This window comes from Haplochromis burtoni, unplaced genomic scaffold (genome assembly GCF_018398535.1).
Source record: "Haplochromis burtoni strain Fernald_Lab_line unplaced genomic scaffold, NCSU_Asbu1 Contig_224, whole genome shotgun sequence".
NCBI classification, from domain to species: domain Eukaryota; kingdom Metazoa; phylum Chordata; class Actinopteri; order Cichliformes; family Cichlidae; genus Haplochromis; species Haplochromis burtoni.
Genome location: NW_024582585.1, coordinates 23,335 through 41,031, shown reverse-complemented (window position 1 = coordinate 41,031; position 17,697 = coordinate 23,335). Strand labels below are relative to the sequence as shown.

General features: G+C 40.8%; 1 protein-coding gene across 2 annotated transcripts in view; it reads left to right on the top strand.

The window, feature by feature from the left end:
• Nucleotides 1-4,400: 4,400 nt before the first annotated feature.
• f13a1b (coagulation factor XIII, A1 polypeptide b) overlaps nucleotides 4,401-17,697 on the top strand; it is a 36,572-nt gene continuing 23,275 nt past the window's right edge. The window contains exons 1-15 of one of the 2 annotated variants that reach the window (XM_005937072.3): nucleotides 4,401-4,597; nucleotides 8,788-9,012; nucleotides 10,038-10,226; nucleotides 11,852-12,100; nucleotides 12,212-12,330; nucleotides 12,404-12,511; nucleotides 12,603-12,777; nucleotides 13,351-13,489; nucleotides 13,791-13,894; nucleotides 14,072-14,160; nucleotides 14,325-14,478; nucleotides 15,112-15,387; nucleotides 15,591-15,751; nucleotides 16,438-16,574; nucleotides 16,764-16,869. In XM_005937072.3, the coding sequence (XP_005937134.1) occupies nucleotides 8,826-9,012; nucleotides 10,038-10,226; nucleotides 11,852-12,100; nucleotides 12,212-12,330; nucleotides 12,404-12,511; nucleotides 12,603-12,777; nucleotides 13,351-13,489; nucleotides 13,791-13,894; nucleotides 14,072-14,160; nucleotides 14,325-14,478; nucleotides 15,112-15,387; nucleotides 15,591-15,751; nucleotides 16,438-16,574; nucleotides 16,764-16,869 (2,193 nt within the window). In that variant the 5' untranslated portion in view covers nucleotides 4,401-4,597; nucleotides 8,788-8,825. The remainder of the gene's footprint in view (nucleotides 4,598-8,787; nucleotides 9,013-10,037; nucleotides 10,227-11,851; nucleotides 12,101-12,211; nucleotides 12,331-12,403; nucleotides 12,512-12,602; nucleotides 12,778-13,350; nucleotides 13,490-13,790; nucleotides 13,895-14,071; nucleotides 14,161-14,324; nucleotides 14,479-15,111; nucleotides 15,388-15,590; nucleotides 15,752-16,437; nucleotides 16,575-16,763; nucleotides 16,870-17,697) is intronic. The other variant, XM_014338353.2, reaches the window with a different exon arrangement.

Genomic DNA, 17,697 nt, shown 5'->3' with positions numbered 1-17,697 from the left:
TGAAGAACTGAGATAAATTACAATCAATTTCCATGTGAGCGACTGAAGTAAAAATGGTAAATGGTAAATGGCCTGCATTTGTATAGCGCTTTTCTAGTCCCTAAGGACCCCAAAGCGCTTCACACTACATTCAGTCATTCACCCATTCACACACCCATTCACACACACATTCACACACACATTCACACACTGGCGATGGCAAGCTACATTATAGCCACAGCTGCCCTGGGGCACACTGACAGTAATTCACTTCACTACCAATTACAGTGAAGAATGGCTCTGATATATGACCTTGTTGTAAATACCAATTTGCTGACAAATTGACATCTGGACTCTCCAGTCGCTCACCTGGAAGTTGAGAAGTTTATCTTGGCTCTCACCCACTTCCCATTACCAACACTTATTTCTTCCTTACTTGCAGAATCTTATTCTGGTTTCCACTTTGCTTCCAGTGAAGCTTAAGAGCCTCCTCTAGGCAACTGAACTCGTAATGTCTACAAGTGACTGTCCATCAGCTTCAAAGTGATGTTTGACCAACAAATCAAAGCTACAGCCATACTAGGAGGGATTCATAATGATATGAACACCAGAAACTACAAAGAAAAATGGTGGCATGGTGACCGCGCAGGTCAAATACAGTGGCTTGCAAAAGTATTCGGCCCCAAACAGAGAGATTATTTTCCCAGTTACACAAAAAGCAGGAGAAAAGAACTGAGATTCTGAGATGAAATATTGAAATAATGGGCTGAACAGAATTTTTCCCATTTCTTCAGTTTGTTCATAGGCAGACGTTATACATGCTGTATATATTTTATTTTTTACTTAAATATTGTATGAGAGAGAAGCTAGATTAGCACAGAGGAAAATAACAATTTAGCTTTACCCCAGGTCAATCTGAAATACGGGATGCATTTATTTCCTAACAGTTGTTGTATTGTGTCCCTGCACCTTGGCTGTGTGGCCTCTCTGGGTATACACACATGGTACACCATGTTCTCCTGTCCTGTCCAGTGAGCACCATGAAAACACACACAAATATTAGATCATGTTCTTTATGATTCAACCTTTCCTCCAGCACTGCTCAGGGTTAATAAAAACAAACCCTGTTTATGGAAAGGACTGAATCAGCCATATTGATTTGGCACCATTAACCCAAGCGGAGCTGTTTTGAGGTCTGTTAAGTGTTCTGCGAGTATTACCATGATGGATGCCTTTTGACACGCGCGCTGCTTTTTGTAAATGTCAAATGAATTACTTTTATTGGACTCCCTGCAGCAGCGGCAGCAATCCCATCCAAATGTGAGGCTGTCCAGCATCTAAAAGAGTCCATATCATGAATAAAAAATCAGCCCGAAAAATTCCACCATCAGTGCTGGAGCTCTCTTTAATGTATCATGTAAATTTCCATCGGCATTTGCTGATTAGTTTGCCCCTGAAATTAACTGGTCAATGGAGAAGATAAGTGCTAGTGGTGGAAATGGGAAACACAGAAATGTACAGTGCCGTGTTCCCTCTGTAATTTTAGTTGAACCGTGAGGCTTGTGGGGTTTCATTTTTAAAGTAAAAGAACTGCGGCCAATAAAGTTTCTTTTTATGGCTGATTTAAGAGTGCACGTCTTTCCAGCTCTGAAAATTAAACCATATTTTATGGTTTGAGTACCACTGATGGAAAGTCTTTCTCACGTATTAATGAAAGAGATATTTTGTTCATGTACTAACCATCCACTCCTCGGAAGTTTCGACTTCTATTGTTTTTGGACTCATTTGTTGCTCTTTATTAACCTTTGACACAATATCAGTGCCAGTATGGAAAACTGTTTACATCTAGTGACTCCACAGCAACATGTTAATGCTAGAGCAGGCTAACTGTGACTGCAAGCAGCCACAGATGTAGCAGTGTTTGCAAAGGTGGTAATACCATATTAGCAAAAATAGCAGTGGTAACATTAGCAGCATACAAACTGGAACATAGTGATGTGTGGGTCGCGAATGAAACGGCTCTTAGAGCCGGATCTTTGACATGAACGACGCGAGCCGGCTCCTTATCGCGAGCTGTGGGTTTTTTTTTCCTTCTCTCACCCTCTCTCTTGCACTTTTTTTCTGCTTCACTCCGCACGCGAGCCTTGTGCTTTGCACTGGGAAGAGGGGGGAGCGGCTGATAGGTTTGTAGCATAAACCTATTCGCTGGAACGTTAAGGACAATTTAATTACACATCAAAGCAAGACACGAGTAGGCAAAGTTCTTCATGTTTCTCGTGCACAGGAGAGAACTGGACAAACTCCGTCCCTTCGCTTGACCCCAGTCGCTCTTTCCTGCACACAGAAAGTGCTCTAGCACTTTCTGTGTGCAGTGTGTCTTGTTTTGCTTCCCCTTGTCTCGTTAGGTCTGATTTGTCCCAGCTGGGGGCCCACCTGTTCCCAATCCTCTCTTTATCTTTCTGTGTATTTAAGTCCTCTGTCCTCCTTTGTTTAATGTCAGGGCGTCTGTTGTCTTTTGCGCCATGTCTATGTCATGTCAGGTATCTTTGTATCCACGCCAAGTTTCATGTTTAGGGTTTTTCATGTTTTATTTTTAGTTTCCCCAGTTTAGGTTATTGTTTGTTCTCGTCTTTGATTGACATATGCATTACTTTGTATTTTTCCATCAGCCATATTAAACGGCTCGTTTTTTTGTTGACTCAATTATGTTCTACGTTCTGTCTGCACTCGGGTCTACTGTTCATACTTCACACAGTCAGCTACTCAGCCAGACTGAAACAAAAAAAATGTATGCAACTTGAGACTCAACAAGTGTGAGGCTGAAGCAGTGTAGAAATGTCCCAACAAGTAAAGCAAGTACTTCCTTAGTTGACTTAGTGTTAAAATAGGAATTTTCACCCAGTGATTCCAGTGGATCATTGGGCTTTCAAGAGTTAAAATGTTCCCATGAGCCAGTTTTAGAAATGATAGAATAAATAGCTTTCAGGTGGTTTCAAATTTTCTTTTATTTTGCCATACCGTCTAACCTTAGCCTTTTTAAAAAAACCCAGACCACGCGCTTACAAACATAACCAGGTATGTTTTTATTCCCCCAAGCTGACCAGGCTTTAACCCCAGTTTTTCACATCAGGATTTTTCTTTCACATCTGATATGGTTTCTACATACACTTTGTATTCCTGCCAGCAGAGAAAATGTTATGCTTTTTTCTTGGAGTCATTTGACAAACCAAGAAGCTTGATTTGTGAAGCTATTTATTATATACATACAAATATACTTTAAACACAGCACAAACAGACTGAGATGGCAAATACTTTTTAGTGGCGTAGCAGAGTTATCATAACCTTGAAATAATAAAAAACCAAAGCCAACACTTTCAATAAAACTACTACATGAGCAAATAGCAACAACAAACAGAGTCACCGCTATTAAAAGTGAATGAACATGCAGCACAAAGACCACATCTTATACTGAGTAAAAGGGTTATATTTAAAAAAGAAAGCTAAAACAAATCACATTTATTTTATAAACACACTGAAATAGACATCCTCCATCAAAATGCTTTTGAACCAACAATGAACCGACATAAGTGGGAGGAAACTATAAATAATTTACAATGCTAAATTAATACATAACAAACATAACACAAGGTCGACAGCTACTTTTTGTGAGTTAAATTTACTATTAATTTCAGAAGCACTTATGTTTAAGTGTAGAGTGAACCTTCTAGGTGTACAGTACTGTGCAAAAGTCTTGAGCCATTCTCATTTCTTTATATTTAGCTTTGAAAGTGGGAAAAAGGTGCAATGGTTTAGGGATAGGACACAAAGTGTCTCATTCTGTGTTTTTCCATCCAGGTATGTTCTTACTGCTTTGACAGTGTGTTTGGGATCATTGCCATGATGAAAAAGGAAGCTTGTCAATCAGACAAAAATGTATAAATTTTCCTCATTTTTTAAAGATCACACTGCCTAACAGAAACTGTAATAATACCTTTTTGATACTATTGTTATATGTTTTAAACTGCATGATGTGTGATGTAAAATGAGCTAGAAAAAGGTGGTTTTATTTGAAGCATTTCTGAAAACAAAATAAAATAAAAACATTCTGAATTGCTACTCTGCCACGTACTGCATCTACTTTTATGACTGTAAACAGCAACATTTAAGAAGTGTTGTGTTTAATAACAGTTTCCGCAGTGTTCAAGGTAGAAAGAGTTAAGTTCAGGTTTATTCATGGGTGTCCCCAAATATCTCAAACCAGAAACTTAGTCAGTGACTTTATGTGCCTGAGCCGCATCCATCTGTGGGTTGTATGAAGATGGTACATTCCACATCCTGTTTCTAAGCTGGACTGCACAGTTACACCCATAGAAGCAGTCTTTCTCTGCAGATGTCACACACACACACACACACACACACACACACACACACACACACACACACACACACACACGCTTTTCCTTCCTTCAGTGGGGTATATAAGGAGAAGCAGAAGACTCCTGCATGGGGCAGCAGCAGACCGACTCCAACAAACAACAGCTTTCCTCTACAACTTCAGCTGAGGTGTGTCTGTGTCCGCTCCACATTTTGAGCTCTTTCCATATACGAAGATTGACTGGTAAGTAACAGTTTTGGTGAAACTATTTTACTACACTAAAATTCCTTTGCAATTTGGCAAATGTTTGTTTATAACTTCCAGATGTGAAGAAATGTATTTCCATCTGAGAGTCATTTAAGAACTGTTGTTGTGCAATCACAACAACTCTGAGTGTGTCTAACGAAGCTTCTAGCACATCACTATATGCCCTATCATCACTCTTACTGATACACTTTGTTGCATTTTAATTTAGTTATGTAGTTGGGTCACATTTTCACATTTTCCACCAAATTAACTAAATGTAATAACCAAGTGGTTATAACCTGAACATTATCAGTGGGCAGTAACTGTGAGAAAATGACCAGAGTTATTAATATATGTGCAAATGAAAAAACTATAACCAGAGGTTAATCACTAACTATGCACATGCTGCGTCTACAAACCATTTAATGCATCCCAGACTTAGTCTGCTTAAATAAAGGCTTTAACGAGAGTCTTTGGCTCTTTTCAGGGTTTTATTGTTTTACCTGCAGGGTTTTTTTTCTGTGTCAGCAGTTGCCCCAAAAACACTGAAAAAAACAAACACATTAAGCACTCCAGTGTTATTCGAAAACAGAGAAGTAGTGTTGTAAAGTAACAAAACAGGTTTAATTATGATTACAGCTATTCAGTTTATGACAGTTTTGCAGATTCACTTCAGCATTCACAGTGTCATACTTTATCCAATCCACTAACTTTTTGAGTTAGGTTAATTGTGTCCTTTTTGCTTTAATATATTCATTTGGTGGGTACTCTCCCAAGTTAATATTTTACTAAATATGACCGTATAATAGCTCAGCTGCAAAAAGAGAAAGGTAGTGACCACTGTGGTGACTAATCAAACTGCTGGATTCAAACTTGGCCCTAGGTGTGAATAAACCAAAAGGATGCAAACAGACACAGTTGGTGTACTCAGTGACTCATTAAATCCCCAAAACAAGAAACAGGACAAAAATGACATCAACCCTTCAGCCCAGATGGGGGTTACCAAAACCCTGCTTGCAACAGGCAGAGTGGGCTGCCACTGCCGTGCAGGAAGGCGTGCAGCTAGTGCCATAAAGATTACATAAGTATAGGAAAGGCTGATTTAAGCATTATATACACAAGTGCTGCTTTCATAAGATGCTTGCAGGGTGCACACTACGTGGAGTCTGTGGTAAAAACACCTGGCTCAGAGTAAAACCCACTGTTGTATAATGTGGGGGTGTGTGCTGGATGACTCATCATACAGCACAGTGAGCGCTCTGTTTTCACCTGAACCACCAGTGGCACAGATTGCCTCATTGGGATGCCTTGGAAAGACAGAGTGATGCAAAGTATCATTAAGCCCAATATAGCCTACACAATTTGAAATATCCCATGCATTATGGCACAAAACGTAATGTGGGAGGACCTCTTGGAGTGGGCATGCTGGTTGAACCTTTCATCCCCAGTAAGAGGAAATACATGTCAAACAGCTCTGCTAAGTTATACCTCTGTTTGTTTTTTTGCCTTTACTCAAGTCTCAAGTCTAAAAGCAAGGCTCTTAGCAACAGTAGTTGCATGATTAAGCCAAAAACAACCCGAAGCCTCGAGGGCGTGAGGGGTGTGACTTTGACATTAAATGGATTCAAAAGGGCAAACATGCAAGTTATCTCTTTATGCATCATAAAGCATAAAGCACAACCTGATATTCCAATTCATCCTCATCACAGTTCTTACTCTGATGACTTAACCTCTCCAAGCAAAGAGTAGTTTACTGGGAACTTCCAGGTGAGCCGGTGGATATCCAATCAAATAATTCCTATCCTGGCCACCATCTATTGTTTATGAATGCAGGTCATTTTAAAAAGCTAACAAAAGGCACATTATCATCAGACAACAACCACTGCATTTGAGATTGGAGTTCAGCAAATGCAATCCTCATTTTACTCACTGTTTACCAGCATGCAAAAAAGCCTGCTCTGATGTGATTGGCTAATAAAACACAGACCACAAGTGGCTGCTGAGAGAAACCACACATTTCCAGTAATGAAAAGCTTCTCCTTTGTCCTTAGATTATGTATGTGAATGCAAAGAGTAGCAAGCTTACCACCATAATCAGAGAGCTTACATTGTCAAAAACAATGGGCGTCCCAGGGGGGCTCAACCCACCAGCTCTTTGGTTGAAACAGAAACAGGCTGAACTACGGGGCTGCAGAGTGTGCTGTGTCTTCCTGTGTAATGTGCCTCTATTTGCTCTTAAGTTATAGAAGCTGTATCTTTACATCTTTTCTCTCATTATTGATTAAACAGCCAGGCTCTGTTAATCCACAGCTTTATTTCCTGAGTTTTTGTATGAAGGTTTTGATATCTGAACTAAGAGTGACTACACTGCTAAAGCAGGAAACTTTCACGAGTGGGCTCAAACCACAAAGGTAGCAGTCGAATGTGCTGACCTATTACCAAAGAAACAACTGCAGTTTGAAAACACTGAGGTCACAGTGTGGCTCACTATTAGCACCACGAAGACACCTCTATACGTGGATTAACCATGAATTAAAAGCAAAAAGTTATCGATTTTCACCAGTGGCATCGTGCTTTATGTCACAACCTTTATGTAATCTGACCCGATGTTAGCAAAAAACAACTTTGAACAAATACAGACTGTTCCCTTTTCTATAAACTCAAACAGACTCAACCTTTTGACCACCAGTGACAGATATGACTGGCTCAGTAAGTTAGAATATGTAAGATATGGATATAAAATGCCCCAAACCACCTAAAGATTCAGATTTAAAAGTAAAAAAATATATAAATATCACAGTAATAAAAGCATGCATCCATCCATCCATCCATTCGCTTCCGCTTATCCTTTTCAGGGTCGCGGGGGGCGCTGGAGCCTATCCCAGCTATCATAGGGCGAAAGGCGGGGTACACCCTGGACAGGTCGCCAGTCTGTCGCAGGGCTAACACATAGGGACAGACAACCATTCACACTCACATTCACTCGCACATTCATACCTAGTGACAATTTAGATTAATCAATTAACCTATCCCCACAAGCTGCATGTCTTTGGACGGTGGGAGGAAGCCGGAGTACCCGGAGAGAACCCACGCAAACACGGGGAGAACATGCAAACTCCACACAGAAAGACCCGGCCTGATGGAGGAATTGAACTCAGGACCTTCTTGCTGTGCGGCAACAGTGCTAACCACCGGGCAGCACGGCAGCATGCAGTTACATTTCAAACATTTGGGGAAAAAACTACTGCCACTGTATAACATACAATCACTGGTACTACTAGTAGTAATAACACATACCCCCATTTTTAAATCTCCTCGTAATGATTTCAGGAGCTTTGCTTTTGTTTTCTGCCACAGCTCAGCTTCATGTACCTTTATCACCTACAATGTGTTGTCTGTCTGTCAAAACACTTTGCAAACTGACATGTGAATAAAGTCTATTGATATTATTGCCAAACTAAGTAATCTTACTTCAGTAAACACACTGAAGTAAGGTTCTTTGTTGTTTCCATTCATGACTGGAATAAGTCTTTTTCTTTTAGACATGATAAATGCTCTGTGCTGAAGCTTATGTCATTTTTTCCACGTTCTGTAAAAAACAAAAACAAACATTATTTGTGGAGAGAAAATAAATCACAAAACACTAAAATTGTCTTTCTTGACCAGGAGCTTGCAGGAATGGGAGTGACTATAAACCAAGTCTCTATCCAAGCCACAAACACACATGCGAGCCATGTGTGACATAAAAGATATAACCCGAAAAGTATTTATCGAGGCATGTGGAAGGTTTGTTTACACCCCAACTTCATCTTAGCGTGTGATCTTTTTGGACTTTAATCTATCTATGTATGTATGAAAATCTTTCCCCAATTTTCCAGAGGTGGAAGGCAGATCAATTCGAAAACAGGCCTTTAGGAGCTTGACAGATGAATTGGAAAGAAAATAATTTTACCAACAGTAAATAAAACAAGATGGTTGTTGTTGTTGATGGTAATGGTGTCGGTCTTTAATTCTGTTATGGAGGTGAGCACATTCTTCTTCACTTTCTTTATGTTCTTACAGATTCTGCTTCAGTCTGTGGCATGTGCCCAGATTTGGACTTGTTGACAGTTGCATGACACTGACTCTAATATTTCACCCAGCATTGCTAATAATTTAGTATTCACACATCCTCTCTTCCCTCCTAGTTCCTGTCTAAAATCACCCACCCTGAGCAATCACTATCATGTCTGATGAAGCTACCATCGCGGCTCCTTCTCCTGCTCCTCCCGCTCCCACTGGACCTCCTCCCAAAGTGACAAACCGTGGCCGCGCCGCAGCTCCCGCTGCCAGCGCCAACTCTGAGACAAGCGACATCCCCGAGTATGAGTACTTTATTCAACCAGGCCCCAGGGGATACCCTCCTCTGACAGGTGAAGGAGGAATTTCGTGTGTTTATGTATGTGATACGTTTCTTGAAAATATGCATGCATTGAAGTGAGAAAAAAGTTCAGTAAACCCAAAGGGGAAGACGCTTGTCAGATCATGTAAAGAACTGGACGAGTCTGTTCTTCTCGACAGTAAGCTGTTATTTATAGAAATTTTTTTTAAAAAAGTTATTTGATGACACAGTGGGTCTTCTGTGGAGAAGATAAAGCCCCTTTCCTGTCAGTTTCCAGTACGTTTTACGCATGACTGACACATGAATGACGTCCAAAGGGGATAAATTCTGCTCACTTCCTGCTGCATGTCACTGCACTGCAGTCTGAATTACCGTCAAAGAGCTGCACACACAGAGATATCCAGATGTAACAGGAATTTATGAAAGCAATGACTGGAATTACATCAGTAAACAACTGCAAATGAACAGTCGATTGAATTTCCCTATTGGCGCAACACTTATGTTTTTAATAAGGCGAGAACAGTTCAGACTGTGTTCCCAAAAGATAGCTTTTCATCACATAAACTGTTGACTACGACCATCCAAAGGCTTTCTGTGGGAGGCAAAGCACAAAATAAGAGTGACCTTTTCAATGCCGAGAGCAGGACTGGGGAACCACTGAAGTGTAATATTAAGCCAGAGAAATAACCAAGTTAAAGTTTTCAGATAAGGTCATTTGAGGACTTTCAGCTCAGCCGTCCCCACTGCAAGTGAATAAGCTTGATAAAGTTTTGAACTTTTGAAGAACATACTGGGTTCTGAATATCACGTAGGTCAGAAATAATAATAAAAAAAAATACGTTTTTCTAGAAAAATACAGTTTTTTTCTGGAAGCATGATCAGCAGCATCTGATATCCACTTTCTCTACAGATGCTTCTCTTCATTTTCTGTCACTCATCTGATTTCCTCCAAAGTGGGGCGATCACTGTCCTCTTGTGGTAGGAGACAAAAAAAAAGAAACATTGAGAATTTATGCATCCTGTGTCTTCTCTCTTTGTTTCTCCCTGTCTGTTCAGAATATCTGGACATCAGTGAGGTGGACATGATGAAAAGGCCCGATGAGAGCAACAAGATAGCTCATCACACCGCGCTGTACCACTCTGACTATCTAATCGTGCGCAGAGGACAAGAGTTCCAGGTCAAGATCACCTTCAGTCGTCCCTACAAACCTGCTGAAGATAAGTTCGCTTTGGAGTTTGTCATCGGTGAGTTAAATCCACTAAGTACTACTCTTATCTGTGGTCCCCATGGAGCAGGTGGTAACGTAGTTTTAAAGTAAACAACTAAGGGCTTAAAGGTACTTTTTGTAATTACCCTTTACAGTATTTAACTAAAAACATCACTACCAGGGGACAAAATTTTACCAGATAGATGTGTGGCAATGCAAGAAACTTGATTCAGATGCAGATCAGATTCACTTTTTAGGATTTCCTTACCTGGATTATTTGCCATGCATCAAGCCGGGGTGTCGACATTTTCACATCTGTGCTTCTCTTCAAGTTTTAATTTTTCTTTTCAACCAGCCTGATCTGTTTCTCTCCTAGTGAGGCCTTAAATTTCTTCCAGGCCACTGTGACAAATAAAAATTCAAGGTGTTCTTAAATGAAGCTTTCACTGATTCGCTGCACCATCTAGTGGTACAAAGTGGTATTACATGCAAAAGTCAACACGTCTCTGTCGCCGAACTGCAGAGCCCCCCTTCGGATGATCTGATATCCTCGTGTTGGTGTTGTTCCCAGACCATCATGAAAATGTTGTTCCAGGTTCAACATTGCAAGTGACCAATCACATTGTTGTGACGTTATTCTTTTGCGCGCCAAGCCATTCGTGCATTTATGAAATTCCAATGTTGCAAGGACAATATTAATTCTGCTTACTGTTTATTAAAGGGTTACGGTTAGGGTTAAGGTCAGGGTCCGTTGATCGGCGGACAGAGGCGGTTTCACGCAGCTTAAGTACAGTTTTTTGTTTTACGCCGGTTTTTCGCGAAGTCGCAAAGGTATGACGTCACAACATTCTGATTGGTCACTTGCAATGTTGATCCTGGAACAACATTTAGTATGGTGATCTGGGAACAACACCAACACGAGGATATCAGATCAACTGAGCTCCTTCAGTGACAGACTGCTGCATCCTAGATGCATGAAGGAGCGTTTCCACACGTTCTTTCTCCCTGCAGCTGTCAGACTGTACAATCAAAACTGCTCCCACCAAACACAGATGTTTACATCAGCGCTGTAATTTTATCAACCGATTCACACTACAACCTGGGTTTGCGTCTTATCTGTATTTAATTTTATTTAATTTTAATAATGGTACAATACTCTGTTTTTTGGTAACTATAGTCCTTGATGTAAATATATAAAAAATTGTGTATGTTTCTATTCTGTGTCCTGTTTGTTTGTATATGTGTCTTTCTTGCTGCTGTTACAACCAAATTTCCCCTTGTGGGACAATTAAAGGATTGTTCTATTTCTATTCTTGGTGCTACCTCAGTTTTGCATCCTGTTAATAATGTTAGTTAAGTTTGGAGTATTTCTAAATAGTTTTAGACAAAAGGCTTTATGTGTCTTTGACCCAACACAGCTGATTTAAATGGCTACATTACCTCCTCAACATGTCTTGAAGTTCTCCCGAGGCCTGGTAATGAACTAATCATTTGATTCAGGTGGGTTGACCCAGGGGGGATATCTAAAAAAAAAGAGTACAGTTTTTTTTTATTATTATTGCTTTAGGAACAATCAGAGCAGACCTGCATAAACATAAATCACCAGAATATATTTACTTAAAGGTGATGATGTAAATGTGCTGATGTTTGCTGCTCCCTCAGGCTCCAGCCCTCAGTTCAGCAAGGGCACCTACGTCCCTGTCTTCCCCACAAAGCAGCGTCAGACCACTTGGGAAGGCCGCATCACAAACACCTCTGACAACGTGGTCACCATGGCCATCACCCCAGCAGCAAACTGCATTGTGGGGAAGTACCAGATGTACGTTGCCGTGGTGACACCTTATGGCATCCGCAGGACTAGGAAGGAAAGCACCAGGGACATGTACATCCTCTTCAATCCCTGGGTGGCAGGTGTGCTGTGTTGTTTTCTTTTTTTATGTGTATGTCTTTGAAAGTCTGAACTGTAACATCCCAGTTTGGCTTTCGTCCTACTCAAGCACCCCACATGTTGTCTTCCCTCAGAGGATGCTGTGTTCCTGGATGATGAGACGGAGAGGCAGGAGTGTGTGATGACCGAGATGGGGATCATCTATCACGGCTCCTATGATGACATTGCTGAGAGGGACTGGAACTATGGACAGGTAGGAGAAAACAAGACTGAGGCACTTCAGTCTTATGAACTCTTATGACTGACCTGAGGGTTTTTATGCCTAGTTCAACTATGGAATCCTGGATTCCTGTTTGTACATCATGGACCGGGCTGAAATGCCCATCACCAACAGAGGAGACCCCATCAAGATCGTCAGAGTAGCCTCTGCCATGGTGAGAGCAATGCTAATATGAGTGCTGCTTTCCCGTACCCTGTGTTTAATCAGAGCAGTGGATATCTAAAGCCTTGTCTTTTTCCTTGCAGCTGAACTCTCGGGATGATGAAGGCGTTTTGGTGGGGAACTGGAGTGGTGACTACACCTATGGAGTGGCACCCACTTCCTGGACCGGCAGCACGGACATCCTGCTCACCTACAACAGCAGCAAGATGCCTGTCTGCTACGCTCAGTGCTGGGTGTACGCTGCTGTTTTCAACACCTGTGAGAGCTTTACTGGATCTAAGTAGCTCAAAAATGACTCTCCATTTCAAACTATTTATTTATTTATTTATTTATAAGAACTCTGTGGGGAAAAACAAATCTGTTAAGGAAGGTTCAGCATAAGATATATATATATATATATATATATATATATATATATATAACAGCATAATGGCCACTACTCAGTGACTGCTCTGGTTGGAAAAAGAAAAGGGAAGGCCCTTTGGCTCCCTTCATCTTTGACCTCACAAAAAATGTCCATAATGAGTTTATGGTCTCTAGTTCCTTCAGATTCTCAGTCAGGTCCAACCCTGTCTTGGTATGTCTGATTTTATTAAAATACATAAATAAATAAATAAACAAAAATATAGACTAAGATAACTGCCAAAATCGTCAGTTTGGGGGTTTAAACATGATGTCTGCTCATCATTGGTTGATGTCACAGTGGGTGCCTTTTACATACAGTCTCCTTTGACTCTGCACCAGCTCACTCAGTTTAGAACCACATTTCTTAAGCTCTTGACTCCCGCCCTTGTTTTTGATTTGACTGTAAGTTCTGCCTCTGCATTTCAGTCTTACGCTGTCTGGGCATCCCATCTCGGGTCGTCACCAACTACTACTCAGCTCACGACAACGATGGAAACTTGAAGACTGACATAATCATGGATGAAAACGGCAAGATCGATCGAAACAGAACCAGGGACTCCATCTGGTACTGAAACTTTCCATTTAACAGATATCCTGAGATTTCTTTACTTGCCTTGGTCTACATGTTTTGCACTCCTGTTGGTAGGTGTCTGTTAACACACTTCAAATGGTAGTACTCAGAATCAGATTTTTTTGTTCTCCAGAGAATTGCAACAAAATTTACTGAGAAATAAATTTACAGTATTCTCGCAGGAGCACCAGATAATCAAGATTAAGTAATTGATTCTGAGAATATACCTAAATTAAATTATTAGATACAAACTAAACTGGATTATATATTTACCACTGTTTCTTTTTTTTGTCAGGAACTATCACTGCTGGAATGAGTGCTACATGTCCAGACCTGATCTCCCTCCTGGCTTTGGGGGCTGGCAGGTTGTGGATGCAACACCACAGGAGACCAGTGATGGTGAGCAAAAATTTAGCAAGGATTTCCAAATTAATAAGGTTAGGGAATTCTATAATCTCCTCCCTTGGTTTTTCCAATACTGTAGGGTTAGGTCAAAGCAATGTAAAAGGAGAGGCAAATGTTTTCTGTGCTTTGAGTCACACTGATTTTTTGATTTTTCCTTTGTAATCCATAAAGGCATGTACAGATGTGGACCTGCGTCAGTCCAGGCCATCAAGCACGGACAGATTTGCTTCCCATTTGACGCTGCGTTCGTGTTTGCCGAGGTGAATGCCTTTGAATTACTCTCTTTCTAGAATTACTGAGAATGTGTTTGTATTTAATGACGTCGCTCGCTGGTTGTTGTGTTTTATGACCAATAACCAGGCAGTTTGATGACAGAAGGCACACAGTATTTGTTTTTACAGTGCCTATTTCTTTCCTTCTACAGATTAACAGTGATGTGGTGTTTCATTCCCGGAGGAAAGATGGGACCATGGAGCCAGTCAGAGTGAACCGAACTCACGTAGGCCGCCTGGTTCTGACCAAATCTCCGGGAGATGTGACCCGCCGCGACATTACAGATCAATACAAATTTGCTGAAGGTCAGGGACTACATCGAACACAAATGTCAGTGTTTCAGGAAGCAGCAGATCTGTTTTCTGTGCTGGAGCCTGAGCTCAGAATGCCACAGTAAATGAAGGAGCAGCTTTAAAATGTGCAAAATGAAAGCAGTCACCTTGACATCATGAAATAATGAAAAAAAGAAAAGAAAATGGAAACACTTGAGCAGAAACACACTGTTAGGCTTCATTTTTACAGTGATGGATTACCCTGCTCCACCAGTCTCTAAGTCAGTGTTTAAATCCTTGGAGCTGAAATGCCAGGTGGCAAGTTCAAACGGGAGAACAGCTCATTGTTGGCACTCTTGAATGCTGTCGGGCATCATGAACTCCAATACGGTTGCCAGATTAGGCAGCGTTTTTAGGAAAACACTGTGAATTTGAGTTCTTTTCATTTGGAAATCAGCTCCATTTGGCATCATGCTGTATTGTTTTTATCCACAGTTGGTACTCTGGACCAAAAGACTCCTGGTGCTTCATTTATCACAAACTGGGCAAAGATTAGACGATTCTGAGACAAGACCATTTTAAAAATGCAAAGCAAATAAAAAAGGACGTCAGAATTTATTCTGTTAATATACAAACACACTAATGTTTTTCAAACGCCCAACACAGGCAGCACAGAGGAGCGGACAGTCCTGGAAAAAGCAGAGGAGTACGGCTGCAAACGAGAGAAGTCCAGCCCTCCCGCGGCTGATGTGGACGTGGTCCTGCCCAACCTGGAGATCAGCGTGGGTGACAACTTTGAGCTGAACGTGGAGTTCGAAAACAAGAGCGATGAGCGCCGCACTGTGGACGCCTACATCAGCGGGAGTGTGGTGTATTATACTGGAGTTGCCAGCACCGAATTCCTGTTCCTGACCCCCAGGGTGGTGATTGAACCCAAAATGAGTGAGTCAGGTGTACGGCATGGAAATGAAGAGGCATAGTCATAAAACCACAGATGATTACCAAATGTAGACAACTGTTTCAGTGTAATCCTGAGTTATGGACAAATGTCTGCCTCGATGAGTATTTAATCTTTTATCTTATCTCTAACTTTGATTTAAGGAAATATACACACATCAAAGTAGAAATATTTTTATATTTAACAGATAAGAAGGAGGTGGCGATTGTGGAGTCGAAGAAATACATGAAGCGTCTGGTGGAACAAGCTAACCTCCACTTCATTGTTACGGGGAAGATCAGAGAGACCGGTCAAATCATCACCGCAATGAAAGTCATCACCCTGCGCAACCCCAAACTCATCATCGAGGTCTGAAATGATTCCTTGTGGTGGCCCCCGAGAGATCAAACGCACTGCGTCTTAAGGAAACGCTAGCAAATAGAAAAATGCTGGAAAAGCACACAAACACAATGGAAATTGAATAAAATACAACAGAAGTAAAACAAAGAAATACCACAAAATCCAAAAATAAATAAATAAATACATAAATAAAACAAAATGAAGTGTTTCACAATTATGTCATGGAACAGCTGTGAAAGTGACAAGCTAACAGTAAACGGCTAATAGCAAACATATGACTCGTGTGGTTAAAACACACGATACCTGTATCCTTTCTTTCCTCTCGACAATGATGAACACTCTGCTTCTTTTAAGTGTGCCTCAGTGTAACACTGCATGTTTCTTCACTGCTGCAGTTCGTCCGTCATTTTATCTTGTCCCCAGAAACACTTTGTTTCACAATTTATTTATTTTTTGTTCTTAGAGTTTTTTTTCTATTTCTGATGTGTTTTGTGTGCTTTTGCAGCATTTTTCTCTTTGCTGGTGTTTCTTCAGTTGCAGTGTGCATCCTACATCACATTAAAGACAAACCTGGTTGCACTCGGGCAGTTTACTTTGCTTTCATTACATGTTTGATGTCCTATCCAGCAACTGTTTATCATATACAAAGTTGGATTTTGGGGGTAGATTTTTTACATTTCCTGTGTGTACTTCAGGTGTCTGGTAGAGGCAAAGTGAGTGAAGAGATGATAGCAACTGTGGAGTTCACAAACCCCTTCAGCTTCAACCTGGAGAATGTCTACATTCGCATGGAAGGACCTGGGATGATGGAGCCAAAGTCCAGGTATTACAGGTGAGTGATCATGAACAACTGTTTGTATAAAATATTTCTACATAAAACCAAAAACTGGTTTCAGTTTCATCTTATTCCTTTGGATGAGATTTTATAACCTCCAAATAGTAGCAAAAGGAAAAAAACCCACCTATTTCAAAGGTTTCTGCGTCTTGCTTTAATATTTTTGACGTGTTTGTCTTTTCTCAGGTTGGTCATAGGAGGCTCTTCTCTGACCTGGACTGAGTATTTCACTCCACAGAGGGCCGGGACAAGCAGGGTGATCGCCACTCTGGACTGTCCTGCTCTCCGGCAGGTCCAAGGCCAGGCGTCTGTCACCATCAGCCCCTGAGAATTGCTACGTTCACAAACGCCCAGCATTATTTAGCCTCAGTTATTCTTTTACCACATATAGGCCTATATCATTGTTATGCAACTACAGTTTTTCAGCTACATAGCTTCAGCATTGCTGATATTGTTTTCAAATGCTGCACAGATAGTAGTCAAATTAATAGCTAGCTGCTAAATGGCTTATATTTTATATAATATAATCCGGTTGTTAAGTGATGACGTGACAAATCCTAATTCCGGGCCTAAAGTAGTCTGCGTTTAATATGGCTTTTGTGTTGTTAACATGTTTAATGTTTTGTATTTTCTTCTATTTGATCTCAAAAAGCTCCTAAAACAGTCAGTGATCACTGTTGACCTCCCTCAGCTTTTATTACCGCTAATCATTTATTTAAGCTCAGTTTTTAAAACCTTAGGATGTAGCTACAGCCCAGCCCATGCAGCAGTATATGAATGATGAAGAAAATATAATCTGTTTAAACATTGTTCAGCTTTAAAGTTACTGTGCAAACTGTGTAATAAAAATGTGCTCACGACTTTGGCCTTGAGAGCGATAAGAAGCGATCGCCTCATCCTGCAGGTGCAAGATATCTACACGCCGAAGAGGCTAGATTTCCTTTTATGGAGTTGTTTTTCTGCTAGTGCAGCACTTCCCCCTGTAAGTTTTAGAGAATATATACCCATCCTCACAGCAAATCTTTGGAATCTCCTGATGTGAGCTGTTGTTGAGAGGTTGTCTCTGTCTCAATAAAGTTCACTGATTCCCCATCTGCAGGTGTCCTGTTGTCTTCATTCT